Genomic DNA, 16,157 nt, shown 5'->3' on the forward strand with positions numbered 1-16,157 from the left:
GTCTCGAACTCTTGACCTCAGGTGATCCACCTGCTTCAGCCTTCCAAAGTGCTGGGATTACAGGCGTGAGCCACTGCACCCAGCCCTAATTTGCATTTTCTAAAGTCCTGAATCATACTGTAGTCCTCACTTGTGTAAACCCTCCTCATTCAGTTCATACAAGCTAAGTTGCTGCTTGTGATTTAACAGAGACATCTCCTTCCAACTGTGTCATTCTAGGCCATAAATAATTCAGAAGTACTGGCAATTACATAGCATTTTGATCTTAATATTATAATTTCAATTAAATTAGCAAGAGAGATTTTTCTTTGATTTTTACATCATTTTCTGATTCTCTTAGTGACATACAGCCCCCTGTATCTGAGGGTTCCACATCCAGGGATTCAACGAATCAAAGATCAAAAATATTTGGAGACCGGGGGCAGTGGCTCACGCCTGTAATCCCAACACTTTGGGAGGCTGAGGCAGGAGGACGGCTTCATCTCAGGAGTTCGAGACCAGTCCAGGCAACATAGGGAGACCCTGTCTATACAAAAAAATAAAATAAAATAAATTAACCTGGTGTGGCAGTGAATCGCTGTGGTCCTAGCTACTTGGGAGGCTGAGGATCACTAGAGCCTGAGAGGTTAATGCTGCAGTGAGCATGATCATGCCCTCTAGCCTGGGCCACAGAGGGAGACCCTGTTTCAAAAAAAAAAAACTCTGAAAAAGTAATAACACAACAATTAAAAAAAAAAAGTATAACCACTACCTACATAGTATTTACATTGCATTAGGTATTATAAGTAACATAGAGATGACTTAATGTATAATGCAGCTGTGCCTCGGTTATACGCAAATATGCCTTTTTTTTTTTTTTTTTTTTTTTTTGAGACAGGGTCTTGCTTGTTGCCCTGGCTGGAGTGCAGTGCTCATTCCAGCTCACTGTAACCTCAAACCCATGTGCTCAAGGGATCCTCCTGCCTCAGCCTCCCCAGTAGCTGGGGCAACAGGCACATGCCACCATGCCTGGCTAATTTTTTAATTTTTTATAGAGAGCCTTGTTTTCCAACCTGCTGCGCTATTTTCTGTAAAGGACTTGAGTATCTGGAGATTTTGGTCTTCATGGGGGTCCTGGAACCAATCCTTCATGGATGCTGAGGAATGACTGTATATCACACACACACAAAGTTTACTGGCTTCTGCAAACAAATTTTGAGCCTATTACCAAACAGCCTGGTCAACAAATGTACATCTAAATTAAGATATGTAAGTGCTAAAATTGTTTTTAACTTAAAATGCCATATGTAATATAGAAATGAAAACTAGACACTATTTCATTCCCATCCATTGAGATAATAGTGGTGAGCACTTAGGATAAGCACCAGGCTTGAGTTGCTGCTCTTGTCACTTGTTCTTGGAAATTTAGGCTCTGTTACACCACCAACTCTCAAATCACTTCCCTGCTGTGGAGCTAAACTTGACGTCCTCCAGAATTTCTCTAACTTAACATGTTGAATCTCTGAGAGTACAAAACTTGAAACAAGAGAAAGTGATCTGCCTGGCATCCTCTGTTTATTGAATGGTTTTATTTAATTCTCCTTTACATTGCCACCTTAACAATCCTTCCAGCTACGTATCTTAAAGGATGTGATGGAGAAGTTATCAACTGGTGTTTTCAGGTACGCTAAAGTAACCAAATCATTGTTGTTTTTCTATTTTCAAGGAGCTAAGGCAGGCAGTCCCACTTTTGTTTTAGCTCTCGCCATGTGCCTGTTGCCTCCATATTTTATTATTAGGTTGGTGCAAACATAATTGTGGTTTTTGCCATTGAAAGTAGTGGCAGAAACTGTAATTACTTTTTTACTGACCTTATATTTCATTTAGATAAATAGCTGCTCTTTAATATTTATCAAAGTGTATCTGGTGGCACACCAGTAGGTACTCCCAGAAATAGAAGTGGCTTGTGAGTTTTCCTCACTCCATTATATAGTGTACCTCACCCTTTGCTTTTCCTCATCACCCCTCCCAAAGCAACTTGAAATAACCAATAGCTTGAAGGAGAGAAAACCATGGTATATTTGTTTAAAGTTGAATGTTTATCACTTATAAAAGAGGGAGTAGGCCGGGCGCAGTGGCTCACCCCTGTAATCTCAGCACTTTGGGAGGCTGAAGCGGGTGGATCACCTGAGGTCAGGAGTTCGAGACCAGCCTGGCCAACATGGCAAAACGCTGTCTCTACTAAAAATACAAAAATTAGCTGAGCCTGGTGGCAAGCACCCATAATTCCAGCTACTGGGGAGGCTGGGACAGGAGAATTGCTTGAACCTGGGAGGTGGAGGTTGCAGTGAGCCAAGATCTCACCTTTGCACTCCAGCCTGGGCAACGAGAGAAACTCCGTCTCAAAAAAAAAGAGGTAGTAAATAAAGAAGATAATTTTTTTTCCTTCAAAACTTAACCACTTTTAACATTGGAAACACTAATGGACAAATTTGTTTGAATTACTTAAAGTAATAGATTTGAGGCTGGGTGCAGTGGCTCATGCCTGTAATCCCAGCACTTTGGGAGGCTGAGGTAGGCGGATCACTTGAGGCCAGGAGTTCAAGACCAGCCTGGCCAACATGGTGAAACCCATCTCTACTAAAAATACAAAAATTAGCCAGGCTTGATGGTGCATACCTGTAATCCCAGCTACTCAGGAGGCTGAAGTATGAGAATCGCTTGAACCTGGGAGGCAGAGGTTGCAGTGAGCTGAGATCGTGCCACTGCACTCCAGCCTGGGCAACAGAGCCAGAGTCTGCCTCAAAAAATTAATAAAGTAATAGATTTGAGCACTAGGATTTGTCATATACCACCCCATTTGTTCTACTTTAACTTGACCTGACATTTCTAATTTCATTCCTTCTCAGACCTCAGTTGGATGAACCCATTCCACTGTATGAGGCAAAAGTTTCCATGGAAGCTGTTCAGAAACATCAAGGAAGAAAAAAGCAAGTTGTTCAATTTTAATTTTCTTCTTTCTCAGACTTCAATCGGATGAACGTATTCCAGTATTTGAAGCCAAAATTTTATTTGGAAATTGTTGAGAAAAACCAAGGAAGAGAAAAGCAAGTTGTATTTTTAAGCACGTTTCCCTGCTAAGACAAGATGCTCAGTTGACACATTTGAAAAGTGTTTGAAAAATTCTTGTGCAAATGATCAAGATAATTCTATAATTAACATCTTAAGGGAATTTTCTAAAGGCCTTTTCATTATTTCTATATATTTTGCCCCTGCTATAAAATTCCTTCCATGAAGAAAACTGCTTTCAGCAAAAGCCACACTACTCTATTGATAAAGCTGTTGCAGGCCTTTGCTAAGCTATCAAAGTAACGTATTAATTTTCTGTCAACTCCGTTCTCAACACCTTCCTTAAGTCTTTGCTGTCATCATTTAAGCATTTGAGTATATTTTGAAGTCTTAAAGGACCTAGCCCATAGGCACTTAAATTTTGTGTTTTCAACTATTCATTCACTCCGGCTTTCCCCAGGATCAAAGAAGAGGATCTCATTAACTTGCCAGTGGCCGCTGCCTGGAAGGCTGAGATGACCAGGCACTGGGAAGGGGGAAGGGAGGTTGTCGGGAGGCTGCGCTGGCATAGGAAGCGTGCTGACGTCTTATCTGAGTTCTCTATTTGGGGGTTGAGGAAGGTGGCCTAGTCCCCTCTCCTTGCCTATTGAGAGCAGCAGCCACTGCCCTCTCTCAAGTTTGTGGAAGCAGCAGCCCATGGCCGCAGCTCAAGTTTGTTTCCTTTTCATCCAGGCGCCAAACCCTGGGCTGATCACATCCCTGCTGCGGGCTTAAATAGCGTTCAGCTATTTCGGTGCCCCACAGGGTAGTGCACATCAGCGCCCTGGATCGCACGCTTTCCAGAAGCGTCGCTGAACCTGGCGATTGGACTCCTGTCGAGGACCCGGCAGAAGCGCCAGGGCAGGGTCACCGCTAGGACAGTGGGAGTTGACGGCCTCCGGGGATCGCGGCCGTGGGCTGGGTCTCGCGGGCTGCCAGCTGCGCATGCTCCGCTAGGAACCGGCGGGGGCGGGGCGGGGCGGGGCGGGGCGGGGCGGGGCCGCGTCGGGGACTGGAGCGAGGCGCGGCGCCACGTCGGGGGCGGGCCCGGCGAGCGCGGGAAGGCTCTGCGGAGCGGCCGGCAGTCCTCAGCCTTCTCGCGTCATGGCCCTATCGGTTCCCTGCTACTCACCCAGCTTCCGAAAGCCGCCCGAGGTAGTGCGGCTCCGACGGAAGAGGGCCCGGAGCCGTGGAGCTGCCGCCTCCCCGCCCCGTGAGCTGCCGGAGCCGGCGGCCCGCCGAGCCGCCCTGGCGGCGGGGCTGCACCTTCGCCCTTTCCCTGCCGCGGGGGGCAGAGGCGGTGGCGGCGGCCCGGCCCCTGCCCGGAGGAACCCTTTCGCCCGCCTGGACAACCGACCGCGGGTCGCCGCGGAGCCCCCCGACGGGCCGGCCCGCGAGCAGCCGGAGGCGCCGGGCCCGGTGAGTGTCTTGTAGCCTGGCCGCCAAGGGGCTCTGTCATGGGTTGAGCCAGCTGTGAATCGGGGGTGGAAAGTCCTCGCGTTGGAGGCAAGGAAATGGGCGCGAAGACTTCGGCCGCCAGTGGCTTTAGGGTGCTCCGCGCTGGGAGCCGCGGCTCTGGCAAGGCCGGATTTGCGGGAAGAGCGCGCCTCCGGCTGTCCCGCTGCGGGCTGTACTCACGGGACGCGTTCCCGAGGAAAGTGAGGGGCCCCTTGGAGGACTTAAAGGTGACTTAGAAGAGAGCTCGAAAAACCCTGAGACCCCCATCTTGCAAGGATGCTGTTCGATGGGGCAGGTGACAAACCCTGCTTCCCCCGTGATTCAGGGCCTCCCGTCTCTCACGCACTCCAAATTATTGTGGGGATGGGGGAATGTTGAGGATTCGTGGGGTCAGAATTCCCTAGCATTTGTCCTATCCAAAGCCTTTTGGATCTTTCTGTTGGAAACACCGGTCCTTGTTCCCCTCAATTTTGATACTAAAGTTCAGGCACAAAACTGAAGTGTTGAAACTCATAGATTGGATGGGGTGTGTCTGAATTTGGGTGCACTTGGATTTATTGAGAAGCGTGTATGCCAGGTGAGGCTCTGTACATACTTAATGCAAACTTCAGCATCCTTTAAAATTTAAAGGACAATATTTTTAACCTCAGTTTTTAGATTCTAATCAAGAAAATGATTTGCTATGGGAAGAGAAGTTCCCTGAAAGAACAACTGTTACTGAATTACCCCAGGTAATACTTTTTAAATATCATTAGAATGTGTATTTGTATAAACTTTTTTTTCCTAGCTAGGATTTGAGCCAATTTTTAAAACTACATTTATACTTCTCAGAAGCATTTTGCTTGGAAAGTAGTTTTACAGAGAGGCTTGATCAGGGGTGAAAATACCAGGGGTGAAGATACGACATCAGCCAAGGTAAAGGAGTTGGTTTGATACAGTAATGATGACTGTAAAGATAGCCAGTGCTAAAATAGGCCTAATAGACATGGGGGTTGTCTTTTACCCTCTAACAGTTTTTAATACTCTTCTTTGGGCAGTTGACTTCTCCAGCTCATCACTCAGAGCCAGCCCTCCTGGCCCACCTCCACAGGTTGTTGCATAGCACTGAACCTCGTTGCTCACCTGCGCTAACATACACACGTTTCCATTCCCCAACTGCTACTGTTGTGCTGTGTAGTTTGATAAATGCGGTTTGTCCTAATGGGAACAGGCTAGAAGAGTTCTCCAAGACCCAGTTTCTCTTGTAAATAAGTGACCTTCTTATGGTCTATCAAAGATAGTTCCCCCTTCTCTGATATTTTATTGTGATATAAAAGAATCCTTGGCCGGGCATGGTGGTTCATGCCTGTAATCTTTGAGAGGCTGAGGCAGGCGGATCACCTGAGGTCAGGAGTTTGAGAACAGCCTGGCCAACATGGCGAAACCCCGCCTCGACTGAAAATACAAAAAAACTAGCCAGGCGTCGTGGCGCATGCCTGTAGTCCCAGCTACTGGGGAGGCCGAGGCATGATAGTCGGTTGAACCCAGGCGGTAGAGGTTGGCACTGAGCCGAGATCACACCACTTCACTCCAGCCTAGGCGACAGAGGGAGACTCTGTCTCAATTAAAAAAAAAAAAAAAAAAATTCTTGTATCGTGGAGAATGTTGACATGAAAGGACAGCAGACAGATTGAGGGGAAATACATGAAGTCAGAAAATGTTTCTTAAATATGGGCTTTGTTAGCCCTGGATGCAGAGTTTCAGAGGCTTAAAAGATCCAAAATGTTTAAAGACTTGGAATATTTCTACTTCAATACAGACATCTATACTACCATGAAGAATAGTAAAAACTAAAAAGTGAAATCTGCCCGTCCACAACCCCTACCCCCAACAACAACAAATTCCCTCTTCCCACAAATAACCACGGTTAAAAGTTTAGTGTGACTCCTTTCAGACTTTTTTTTTTACAGTATGTAATATATTTTTCGTGTTATTTATTATACAGTTTATATGATTTTTACTTTTCAGTGATCATGAGTATGTTAGCTGATAAAATCTTTAGGTTGAAGGTGTTTTTCTTAATACTCGACTAATTTTTTGCATTCTTTGTTTTCTAAAGACTTCACATGTATCGTTCTCCGAGTCTGATATTCCGTCCTCAGAAAATACTGAGTTACCTGTGGACTGGAGTATTAAAACCCGACTCCTTTTCACCTCTTCTCAACCCTTTACCTGGGCAGATCATTTGAAAGCACAGGAAGAAGCTCAAGGTCTTGTCCAGCATTGTAGGGCAACAGAAGTTACTTTGCCTAAAAGTATACAGGTAACTCTGAAATAAAATAGTTATGTGTTAAAGTAACAAATTAAGTGTGAAATGATCTCCTTTGCAAAATAGCAGAGATACTACCTTCCATTAAGTTTTTCTTTGGAAATTTAAAGATACAAAGACTTAGGAAATTTTGTCTTTCCCAAATGGTGCTTATGGTGCTTTCATACCCTTTTTTTTTTTTTAAGTCAGATTGAGTAATTGCTCATAAATTTAGAGACTTGTACTGCAAATTAATCAGTGTTGCAGGCAAGAATTGTTAAATTATTTTTCTCTAAGGCTTTTTGAGAAAGAAAATACAAAGAAAGAAGTGAAAAGCAATTGAGTGGGATTGCAAGGACTGATGGATTTACCGATTTTCTTACCTGTATAAGGAAAATTTTATAAATTTGGGGGAGTTTGTGAGTTCTAGAATAGTTTTAGCGAAATACATTTTGATTGTTTTAAAGCATCAACTCAAAACTGGGAGGCTGGGCACAATAGCCCATGCCTGTAATCTCAGCACTTTGGGAGGCTGAGGTGGGAGGATTGCTTGAGACCAGCCTGAGCAATGTAGTGAGACCCCGTCTCTACAAAAAAAAAAAAATAGCTGAGCATGGTGGTGGGTGCCTATAGTCCCAGCGACTTGGGAGGCTGAGATGGGAGGATTGTTTAAGCCCAGGAGGTCAGGGCTGCAGTGAGCTGTGATTGCGCCACTGTACTCTAGCCTCGGTGACAGAGTGAGACTGTATCTTAAAAAATTTTTTTTGAAGTCTCAAACTAGGTTAAAAAAGGATTACCCTGAAAGAGATCTTGGTATATTATACATCGTTTCAATAAATAGATTAGGATGATTTGTGATTTGCCATATCAGTGTTTACTGGCTACTTTTAAAACAGCATTTTGGAGAGAGGGCTGGACATAGTGTTACCTATACGCACATGTCCACCCCTATTCCTCATGATAAAAAAGGTAGTGAATTGTCCTTAAGAATGGTAGAAACAGGCAGATGTTCCCATCTATGTTTAAATGTTCTGATACTGTGGTTTAACATTACATCTGGCCCAAATAAGGATAAATTGTGTTTTCATTCCTATAACAGTTATTAATACTTTCCTATAGAAAGCAGTAAAGATTCTTAGACCTAAGTGTTTGGTATATATTATCTTCAAAAAAATTATGTATTTCTCAATGGGCAAAAACTCTCCACTGTCACCTTTGGATTTAGGATCCCAAACTCTCCACTGAGCTCCGTTGTGCCTTCCAGCAGAGCCTTATCTATTGGCTCCACCCTGCTTTGTCTTGGCTACCACTGTTCCCTCGTATTGGAGCTGATAGAAAAATGGCTGGAAAGACAAGTCCTTGGTCAAATGATGCAACCCTGCAGCATGTTTTAATGAGTGACTGGTAAGATTAGTAAGAAAAATTTGTGTAATTCAATAGTGGATTTTTATTTTAGCAGTATTCTCTATCATATTTGTGACTGGATACATTAATGGCAGAAGGGTATCTAGATCCTTGTGAATTTTATCTGAACCTGTTAATAACCAACACGTAAACTGTTTACTTTTTTGTTGTTGTTTTTTAGCTGTTATTCATTCTTTACCCAATTGTGGTAGAATATATGTAAGTGTTGGTTAAATATATACAGACCGACAGGCCGGGCGCAGTGGCTCACGCCTGTAATCCCAACACTTGAGGAGGCCGAGGCGGGCAGATCATGAGGTCAGGAGATTGAGACCATCCTGGCTAACACGGTGAAACCCCGTCTCTACTAAAAATACAAAAAAAATTAGCCGGGCATGGTAGCAGGCGCCTGTAGTCCCAGCTACTCAGGAGGCTGAGGCAGGAGAATGGCATGAACCCGGGAAGCGGAGCTTGCAGTGAACTGAGATCACGCCACTGCACTCCAGATCGCCCCACTGCCAGCCTGGGTGACAGAGCGAAACTCTGTCTCAAAAAAAAAAAAAATACACACACACCCCTAATTCTTTAATGCTACTTCTTGTCAGTCTCTACTTCTTTTTTATCAGCAGCTCAGAGAAAGTCAGCAAGCAATTCTCAATTAAGTTTTGTTTAAAGACAAAGTAAGTGTTTAAGTGGTATACACTGTTAAAGTATTGAGAAGTCATCAGCGAGTCCTCATAACCAATTTCAGTCCTTTAAAGCTAAGTCATACATAACCACAAAAATTCAAACCATTATCTAAAATATTTGTGCTGTGTTTTAAACCAGGTATCAAACTGAATTATACAGAATTATAAACATTGCATTAAATGTTTAATAATACCTAAAGAAAATGTTTTTACTTCATAGGTCCGTGAGCTTTACTTCTCTATATAATTTGCTGAAGACAAAACTTTGCCCCTATTTCTACGTTTGTACCTATCAGTTTACTGTCCTCTTCCGAGCAGCAGGATTAGCTGGAAGTGACTTAATCACAGCTCTCATATCTCCTACAACTCGAGGTTTAAGAGAAGCTATGAGAAATGAAGGTAAAAGTTTAGGTTTAAAGTGAGAATACTATACTATATAGTAAACTTGTTTTAGCCTAAAAGTATTTGAACTTAAAATGCCTTTTACCAGTTAATTAGCAACATTAAGAAATATATTATTGCTTTATTTCTAGGTTTTTTTTTCCTCCCCCACAGTTATTTAATCCAGCAGTCCCCAAACTTTTTGGCACTAGGGATCAGTTTCAAGGACGGTGGGGAGGATGGTTTCAGGATGAAGCTGTTACACATCAGATCATCATTCTTATAAGGAGGGCACAACCTAGATGCCTCACATGTGCAGTTCACAATAGGATTCGTGCCCCTATGAGAATCTAATGCGACCACTGATGTGACAGGGAGGTGGAGCTCAGGCAGTAATGTTCACTCACCATTCGCTCACCTCCTGCTGTGCGGCCCGGTTTCTAACAGGCCATACGTGGGTACCAGTCCACAGCGCACGGGTTAGGGACTCCTGATTTAAACTGTTCCTTCCACATAGTGTTCCCTTCTCTGATCTCTAAAATAAAACACATACTGGGCCAGATAGTCACCATCTGAATATACTCTTCTACAAACTCTTATGTAGTACCAGTTACCCTTTTAATAACATAATTTTCAAACTGAGGAAACCCATTAGTGGGTCATAAAATCTGTCTAATGGGCCCAATCAGTGCTTTTTCAAAAAGTGAACTGGGATACAGTGTAACTGACAAAAGAGTGTCACATGTATGTGTTGTCTCCGGAACCTCTTTCAAGGAGATATGTTTTATGCATGTATGTAGGTTTGTGAAGAAAGCTTGAAAACTCTACTGCCTTAATAGATCATTTATAAAAACCAACATTTCAGATTTTTTACACTCTAAAAGTGCAGCTTGCCTGTTAAATACTTTACATGAAAACTCAGTTACATTTTTTTTCCTCATGTAGGTATTGAATTTTCTCTGCCTTTAATAAAAGAAAGCGGCTATAAGAAGGAGACAGCATCTGGAACAAGCTTGGGATATGGGGAGTATGTGATTAAAATAACTTTTTATGTCATCCACTGACTTACGGACTCATGAAATAGATTTGTACAAGAGCAGCTTTGAGAAATAGGGACTCTAACTGTAGCAATTTCCTAGGGAGCAAGCCATCAGTGATGAGGACGAAGAGGAAAGTTTTTCCTGGCTGGAAGAGATGGGTGTGCAAGATAAAATTAAAAAGCCAGACATACTTTCTATCAAGCTGTATCCTTTCAGTTGCTGTTAATTAGAATTAATTTTCATTGAATGACGTTAGTGAGAAGTTTAACATTGGCAGTTTTATATGACTATAATCTTGAATTATCTTCAGATCATATTAAAACTAATTGTCCATTGTAATATTAAATAAGCCCCTAAGTAATAAATGGTGAACTGTTAAACCTTTTTTAATCAAAACGTTCAATTGTGATTCTTTGTGGGAGAATAGGTGTGTTTTGACTAGAGAAGAAATTAGGTTCAGGTGTCAGTTTGTAGCAAATTCAGATTGTTAACATTTTGATTGAAACATATGCCTTATGATTCGGTAAAGAGAGGTAGCAAGAGGATTTCCATTTCTTTGTGGGGAAAAGGAGTCTTGGGTGATTCAGAATCAAGATAACTGCTTTACACATTAGGTGAGATTTGCTTTTGCAATTTCCTTGATTGTCATCTTCAGTCGTAAAGAGAAACATGAAGTACAGATGGATCACAGACCTGAGTCTGTTGTGTTGGTAAAAGGAATCAACACCTTTACATTGCTCAATTTTTTGATTAACTGTAAGAGTTTAGTTGCTACCTCAGGTCCACAGGCAGGACTTCCTCCAACCCTCTTGTCCCCTGTTGCTTTCCGAGGTGCCACAATGCAAATACTTAAGGTAATAAAAATCTCCATAACCTAGCTGTTAATACAAAGTACTTTACTTTGTTTGATAGGATAAATTCTTGATTTAAAAAAACAAAAAACCTCGTAGCATTTTTACTTGGTACATATTTTCCCTTTGCTTTCCTCCCATTAAAAAAAAAAATTTTATAAGACAGTTACATCAAAGAAATTATGTGGAAATATGTAAATTATATGAAATCCTTTTTATTTTCTTTTTGAGACGGAGTCTTGCGCTGCTGCTCAGGCTGGATGGAGTGCAGTGGCATGATCTCAACTCAGTACAACCCCTGCCTCCCGGGTTCAAGTGATTCTTGTGCTGTGCCTCAGCCTCTTGAATGGCTGGGATTACAAGCACACATTACCAACCCCAGCTATTTTTTTTGTTTTGTTTTTTCTTGTTTGTTTTAAGAGGGTGTCTCACTCTGTCACCTGCTGGAGTGCAGTGGTGCGATCTCAGCTTACTGCAACCTCCGACTCCTAGGTTCAAGCGATTCTCCTGCCTCAGCCTCCTGAGTAGCTGTGATTACAATTGTGCACCACCACGCCTGGCTAATTTTTTTTTTTTTTTTTTGCATTTTTAGTAGAGACAGGTTTTCGCCATATTGGTCAGGCTGGTCTTGAACTCCTGACCTCATGATCTTCCCTTGGCCTCCCAAAGTACTGGGATTACAGGCATGAGCTGCTGCACCTGGCCGCCCTGCATTCATTCATTCATTCATTCACTCATTCATTTAGAGACAGTCTTGCTGTCACCCAGGCTGGAGGGCAGTGGCTTGATCTTGGCTCACTGCAAACTCTGCCTACCGGGCTCAAGCGATTCTTCTGCCTCAGCTTCCCAAGTAGCTGGGACTATAGGCTCACACCACCATCCATGCCTGGCTAATTTTTTTGTTTTTTTTGTTTTGTTTTTGTTTTTGTTTTTTTTGTTTTTTTTTGAGACGGAGTCTCGCTCTGTCGCCCAGGCTGGAGTGCAGTGGCCAGATCTCAGCTCACTGCAAGCTCCGCCTCCCGGGTTCCCGCCATTCTCCTGCCTCAGCCTCCCGAGTAGCTGGGACCACAGGCGCCGCCACCTCGCCCGGCTAATTTTTTGTGTTTTTAGTAGAGACGGGGTTTCGCCGTGTTAGCCAGGATGGTCTCGATCTCCTGACCTTGTGATCCGCCCGTCTCGGCCTCCCAAAGTGCTGGGATTACAGGCTTGAGCCACCGCGCCCGGCCATTTTTTTGTATTTTTAATAGAGACAAGGTTTCACCATGTTGGCCAGGCTGGTCTTGAACTCCTGACCTCAAGTGATCTTCCCACCTTGGCCTCCCAAAGTGCTGGGATTATAATCATAATAAATTATATATGTAAATACAAAATACATACAATTTTATTACTTAGTAATAAAATTGAATGGACTTTAAATTTTTGTTTTTCCAATAGTCTGCATTGACAATGTGTTATTAAATCAGACAAAATACCATATGAAAAAGTGGTATTCTCTGGAATATACATCACCTGAAAATCTCATAATATGGAGAGGATGCTGAAAATTTACTAAGTATTTGTACTCACGTAACATTGTTTTGATGTCTTGGGAAATAGTTTTGTTCCATAATTGTTAAAGAGAGGAAACCCCAAATGGAAATATATTGAACATATTTTTGGCTAGACAAAAGGTTGAGAGATGATCATAATTTTCCTTTTCTTTAAATTTTCATAAAGGCACGAAGTGTAAATGTGAAGACACAAGCTCTTTCTGGATACAGAGACCAGTTTAGTTTGGAGATTACAGGTCCTATCATGCCTCATTCTCTGCATTCACTGACCATGCTGCTCAAATCTTCACAGAGTGGGTCTTTCTCTGCAGTACTATATCCACACGAGCCAACTGCTGTATTTAACATCTGCCTGCCAGTGGACAAAGTACTTGATATGGTAAGAAAGACACCTATGAGCAGACTGTTTTAGTTGTTTAGCTGGAGGGAAGTGAGTCATTTATGCTGAGTCACTTTTGTGTTTCAAGTAATTAAACTGTTATTTAATTACGAATTACTAGAGGAAAGAATAGCTTTCATGAATTCAGTCCAAGTACAATTTTCTTTTTTTTTTTTTTTTTGAGACGATATCTTGCTGTTGCCCAGGTGGAGTGCAGCTACGCGATCTCGGCTCGCTGCAACCTCAGCCTCCTGGGTTCAAACAATTCTGCCTCAGCCTCCCAAGTAGCTGGGATTACAGGCATGTGCCACCATATCCGGCTATATTTTGTATCTTTATTAGAGACGGGGTTTCACCATATTGGCCAGGCTGGTCTTCAACTCCTGACTTTAGGTGATTCACCTGCCTCGGCCTCCCAAAGTGTTGGGATTACAGGCTTGAGCCATGGCGCCCGGGCTCAGTCCAAATACAGTTTTAACAGTGACTGAAGAACTTCGCATTTCAAAAAGGTACAACTTTTATTTTCATTTCCTCTTGGATCCAAAACTCAGTAGTACCTGATTCCTTTATAGTTTAAGGAAACATGATTCACTGTGGGTATTTATTTAACCATATTTGCCTTTAATTTTGAATATACTTAAGGTTTTTAGAGCTAGAATAATTAAGACCTTTAAAATTATCTCATGCATCTCAGTTGGCTAGACTTATAAAAATAACCATTAATGTTTTGGGATTTTGTCACTACAAAAATTCTTAGGATCAACTTCTGTTGATAGGATGAATCACGTGAATGAGACATTTGTCAGTCTCCATAGTAATTATTTGAAACTCTTTTGTGTTTAAAGATTGATGTGCTTTTTACTGACTTGTATACACATTTCCACAGGAGGTTGTTCATAAGGAGCTTACTAACTGTGGTTTGCACCCTAACACTCTGGAGCAACTTAGTCAAATACCATTACTTGGGAAATCATCTTTACGGAATGTGGTGCTGAGAGACTACATTTATAATTGGAGATCCTGAACACCAAAGTAAGCCTAAAAGGAATCTTTGAGGAAAAAAGCCTTCTAGCAAGGAAATTCAAGATTCTTGAAGTTGAAGGAATATACTGACATGTTATAAACATAACTTTTATTACAGTAGCATCTAAGGTTTTAAATCAGTGTTTTCTGCTTTTACTATTTTCAGATTAGATTTTTAGATACAAAGATGAAAAACTCAGATAACTCAAATGAGCTATCTGTATCCCTACAACCTAATTGTATATTGAGTAGAAACTGAATTAATGTTTCCTTGCAAATGGGAAATCACATAGCAGTTACCTCATGGCATTGTGACTAATGGCATCAGGGCAAAAATATGTTACTTTACCATTTACCTAAGACTGTTAGCAGGTTCTTGTTTCATAAAGGTAGAAAATAAATATAGATAACATCTACTGAGCTAGCTGATTGGTGATGCTTCTACCTTAATATCTTTCCTACTGATTTATAATTCCTTTATTTTCACATATACTAAAACTCTAATGCATGTTAATTCAGATAAAAAGGCATTTTGTATTCCACATAGAATAGTGTTAAGAATTGTGAAGTACACACTGAGCTGTCATGGCAAAGTAGTATTTAATGTGCTTATAGGGTGTGGGGGTGTGTGTGTGTGTGTGTGTGTGTGTTGTGTGTGTTGGGATTGTATAATTCACATTTTTAAAATAAAAGTGCTTAGAAATCAAAAGCATTGGGTAAAGAAATAATAGTATCTAAGTATTTGTTCACTTTATAATCCAGAAAATAAAACACCACGTTTATTCCAGAGAAGTTTGTATTTGGGCCTTAAGCTTTTGAAAATAAAGTTTAGAGACATAGCATATGAATACCACTGTAATACACATGAAATATTCTATCGGACCCTAAAAATTAACATAAACTTTAACTTTCTCATAGTCAACAAAATAGTGGCTGGTTGCCAATTTTATTAGATAAGTTGGTTACAGCATTTTAATTATCATTTTACGTCTATCTAGGTGTAGCTGAAATTCAAAATGCACATCAAAGTAAAACTATATCACAACTCAATGCCATACTAAATGTACTTGGCCTCTGCAATAGTAGAATTCTAGTCAGACTTCATTTTTTACTCCCTTCTTATGACCCAAGTGGCTTTAACAGGAATGCAGGACTTAGTGCTGATCATCACACAACATACCACTTTCTTTTTAGAACCTCTACAAAATTTTGAGGGGAGATTGTGGCAATAGCCCTGTGGAACAGATCTTGATCACCTCAATAACACTGGCCCAGTATCTGTCCAGCAGAACCCATTGTGAAATAGTACAAGGTGCACAGCCCTTCACTGATTACAGGCAAGTGTTACAGTAGCCTAGCCATAAGGAAGGGGAGTTACATCATAGTACAAAATACAGTATAAAAGCGTTATTTAACATTCCACACTGAAGATTACTCTGATGCCTTCAAACAATCGTTTGGATGTTAGCCACTTAAACAAATACATCACTAAGGTAAACAATATAAACATACCAAAACCCTGTATGGTTAAATACAATTTCCATGGTACAAAAATCAAAGCCTGGAGATGTTTTTACAGATTGCTTTTTACACAATGTCTTAAATTGCCAAATATTTACAACATTAAAGAGGAAATACATTGTGATGCAGAGTAAAATTATCTGAAATGATTATTATAAAACCTCAATCTATCTACGTGAGGCACTCCTGAAGCAAGTGGCATTAGCCATGAGGTCCTTTGGTACAAGGCCCATTGCTTGAAGAACCACAGTAGCTGCTGTGGCTTTAGCATGCTTCTTATTAGGGCTGGCAAAGCTGGGCTGGTAAGCGCTTCCATTTATCAATACCTATTCAAGAAAAACATACAATTGGGCTGGTAAGGGCTTCCATTTCTCAATACCTATTCAAGAAAAACATACAATAAGAACAGCATCAAACTTTAATATCTATTAGCTTTGTATTTTTCACTAAATGCTAGAAAAATAATTTACAAAAATATAAAACCCAT

At 41.5% G+C, this 16,157-nt stretch overlaps 3 protein-coding genes across 11 annotated transcripts in view; 2 read left to right on the top strand and 1 right to left on the bottom strand.

The window, feature by feature from the left end:
* CRYZL1 (crystallin zeta like 1) overlaps positions 1-3,467 on the top strand; it is a 51,848-nt gene extending 48,381 nt beyond the window's left edge. For 2 of the 3 annotated variants that reach the window (XM_077995802.1, XM_015132990.3), the window contains 2 exons: positions 1,616-1,661; positions 2,889-3,220. In XM_077995802.1, coding sequence (XP_077851928.1) covers positions 1,616-1,661; positions 2,889-2,988 — 146 coding nt within the window. In that variant the 3' untranslated portion in view covers positions 2,989-3,220. Of the gene's footprint in view, positions 1-1,611; positions 1,662-2,888 lie in introns of all 3 variants that reach the window. The other variant, XM_077995803.1, reaches the window with a different exon arrangement.
* Positions 2,889-16,157, top strand: part of DONSON (DNA replication fork stabilization factor DONSON) — a 30,035-nt gene continuing 16,766 nt past the window's right edge. The window contains exons 1-10 of one of the 2 annotated variants that reach the window (XM_015132987.3): positions 2,889-4,506; positions 5,196-5,276; positions 6,644-6,847; positions 8,058-8,236; positions 9,146-9,324; positions 10,252-10,333; positions 10,446-10,550; positions 11,002-11,200; positions 12,914-13,126; positions 14,013-14,158. In XM_015132987.3, coding sequence (XP_014988473.3) covers positions 4,192-4,506; positions 5,196-5,276; positions 6,644-6,847; positions 8,058-8,236; positions 9,146-9,324; positions 10,252-10,333; positions 10,446-10,550; positions 11,002-11,200; positions 12,914-13,126; positions 14,013-14,150 — 1,695 coding nt within the window. In that variant the 5' untranslated portion in view covers positions 2,889-4,191 and the 3' untranslated portion in view covers positions 14,151-14,158. Of the gene's footprint in view, positions 4,507-5,195; positions 5,277-6,643; positions 6,848-8,057; positions 8,237-9,145; positions 9,325-10,251; positions 10,334-10,445; positions 10,551-11,001; positions 11,201-12,913; positions 13,127-14,012; positions 14,859-16,157 lie in introns of those variants that run through there. The other variant, XM_001091031.5, reaches the window with a different exon arrangement.
* SON (SON DNA and RNA binding protein) overlaps positions 14,928-16,157 on the bottom strand; it is a 33,672-nt gene continuing 32,442 nt past the window's right edge. For 3 of the 6 annotated variants that reach the window (XR_001443401.3, XR_013414932.1, XM_015132962.3), the window contains one exon: positions 14,928-15,996. Coding sequence is in view for 2 of the 6 variants with exons in the window: in XM_015132962.3 (XP_014988448.3) it covers positions 15,838-15,996 (159 nt within the window). In the remaining 4 variants the exon portion in view is untranslated. Of the gene's footprint in view, positions 16,050-16,157 lie in introns of all 6 variants that reach the window. The other 3 variants (XR_003727893.2, XR_013414931.1, XM_015132963.3) reach the window with 1 other exon arrangement.

Source organism: Macaca mulatta, chromosome 3 (assembly GCF_049350105.2).
Source record: "Macaca mulatta isolate MMU2019108-1 chromosome 3, T2T-MMU8v2.0, whole genome shotgun sequence".
Lineage (NCBI taxonomy): Eukaryota > Metazoa > Chordata > Mammalia > Primates > Cercopithecidae > Macaca > Macaca mulatta.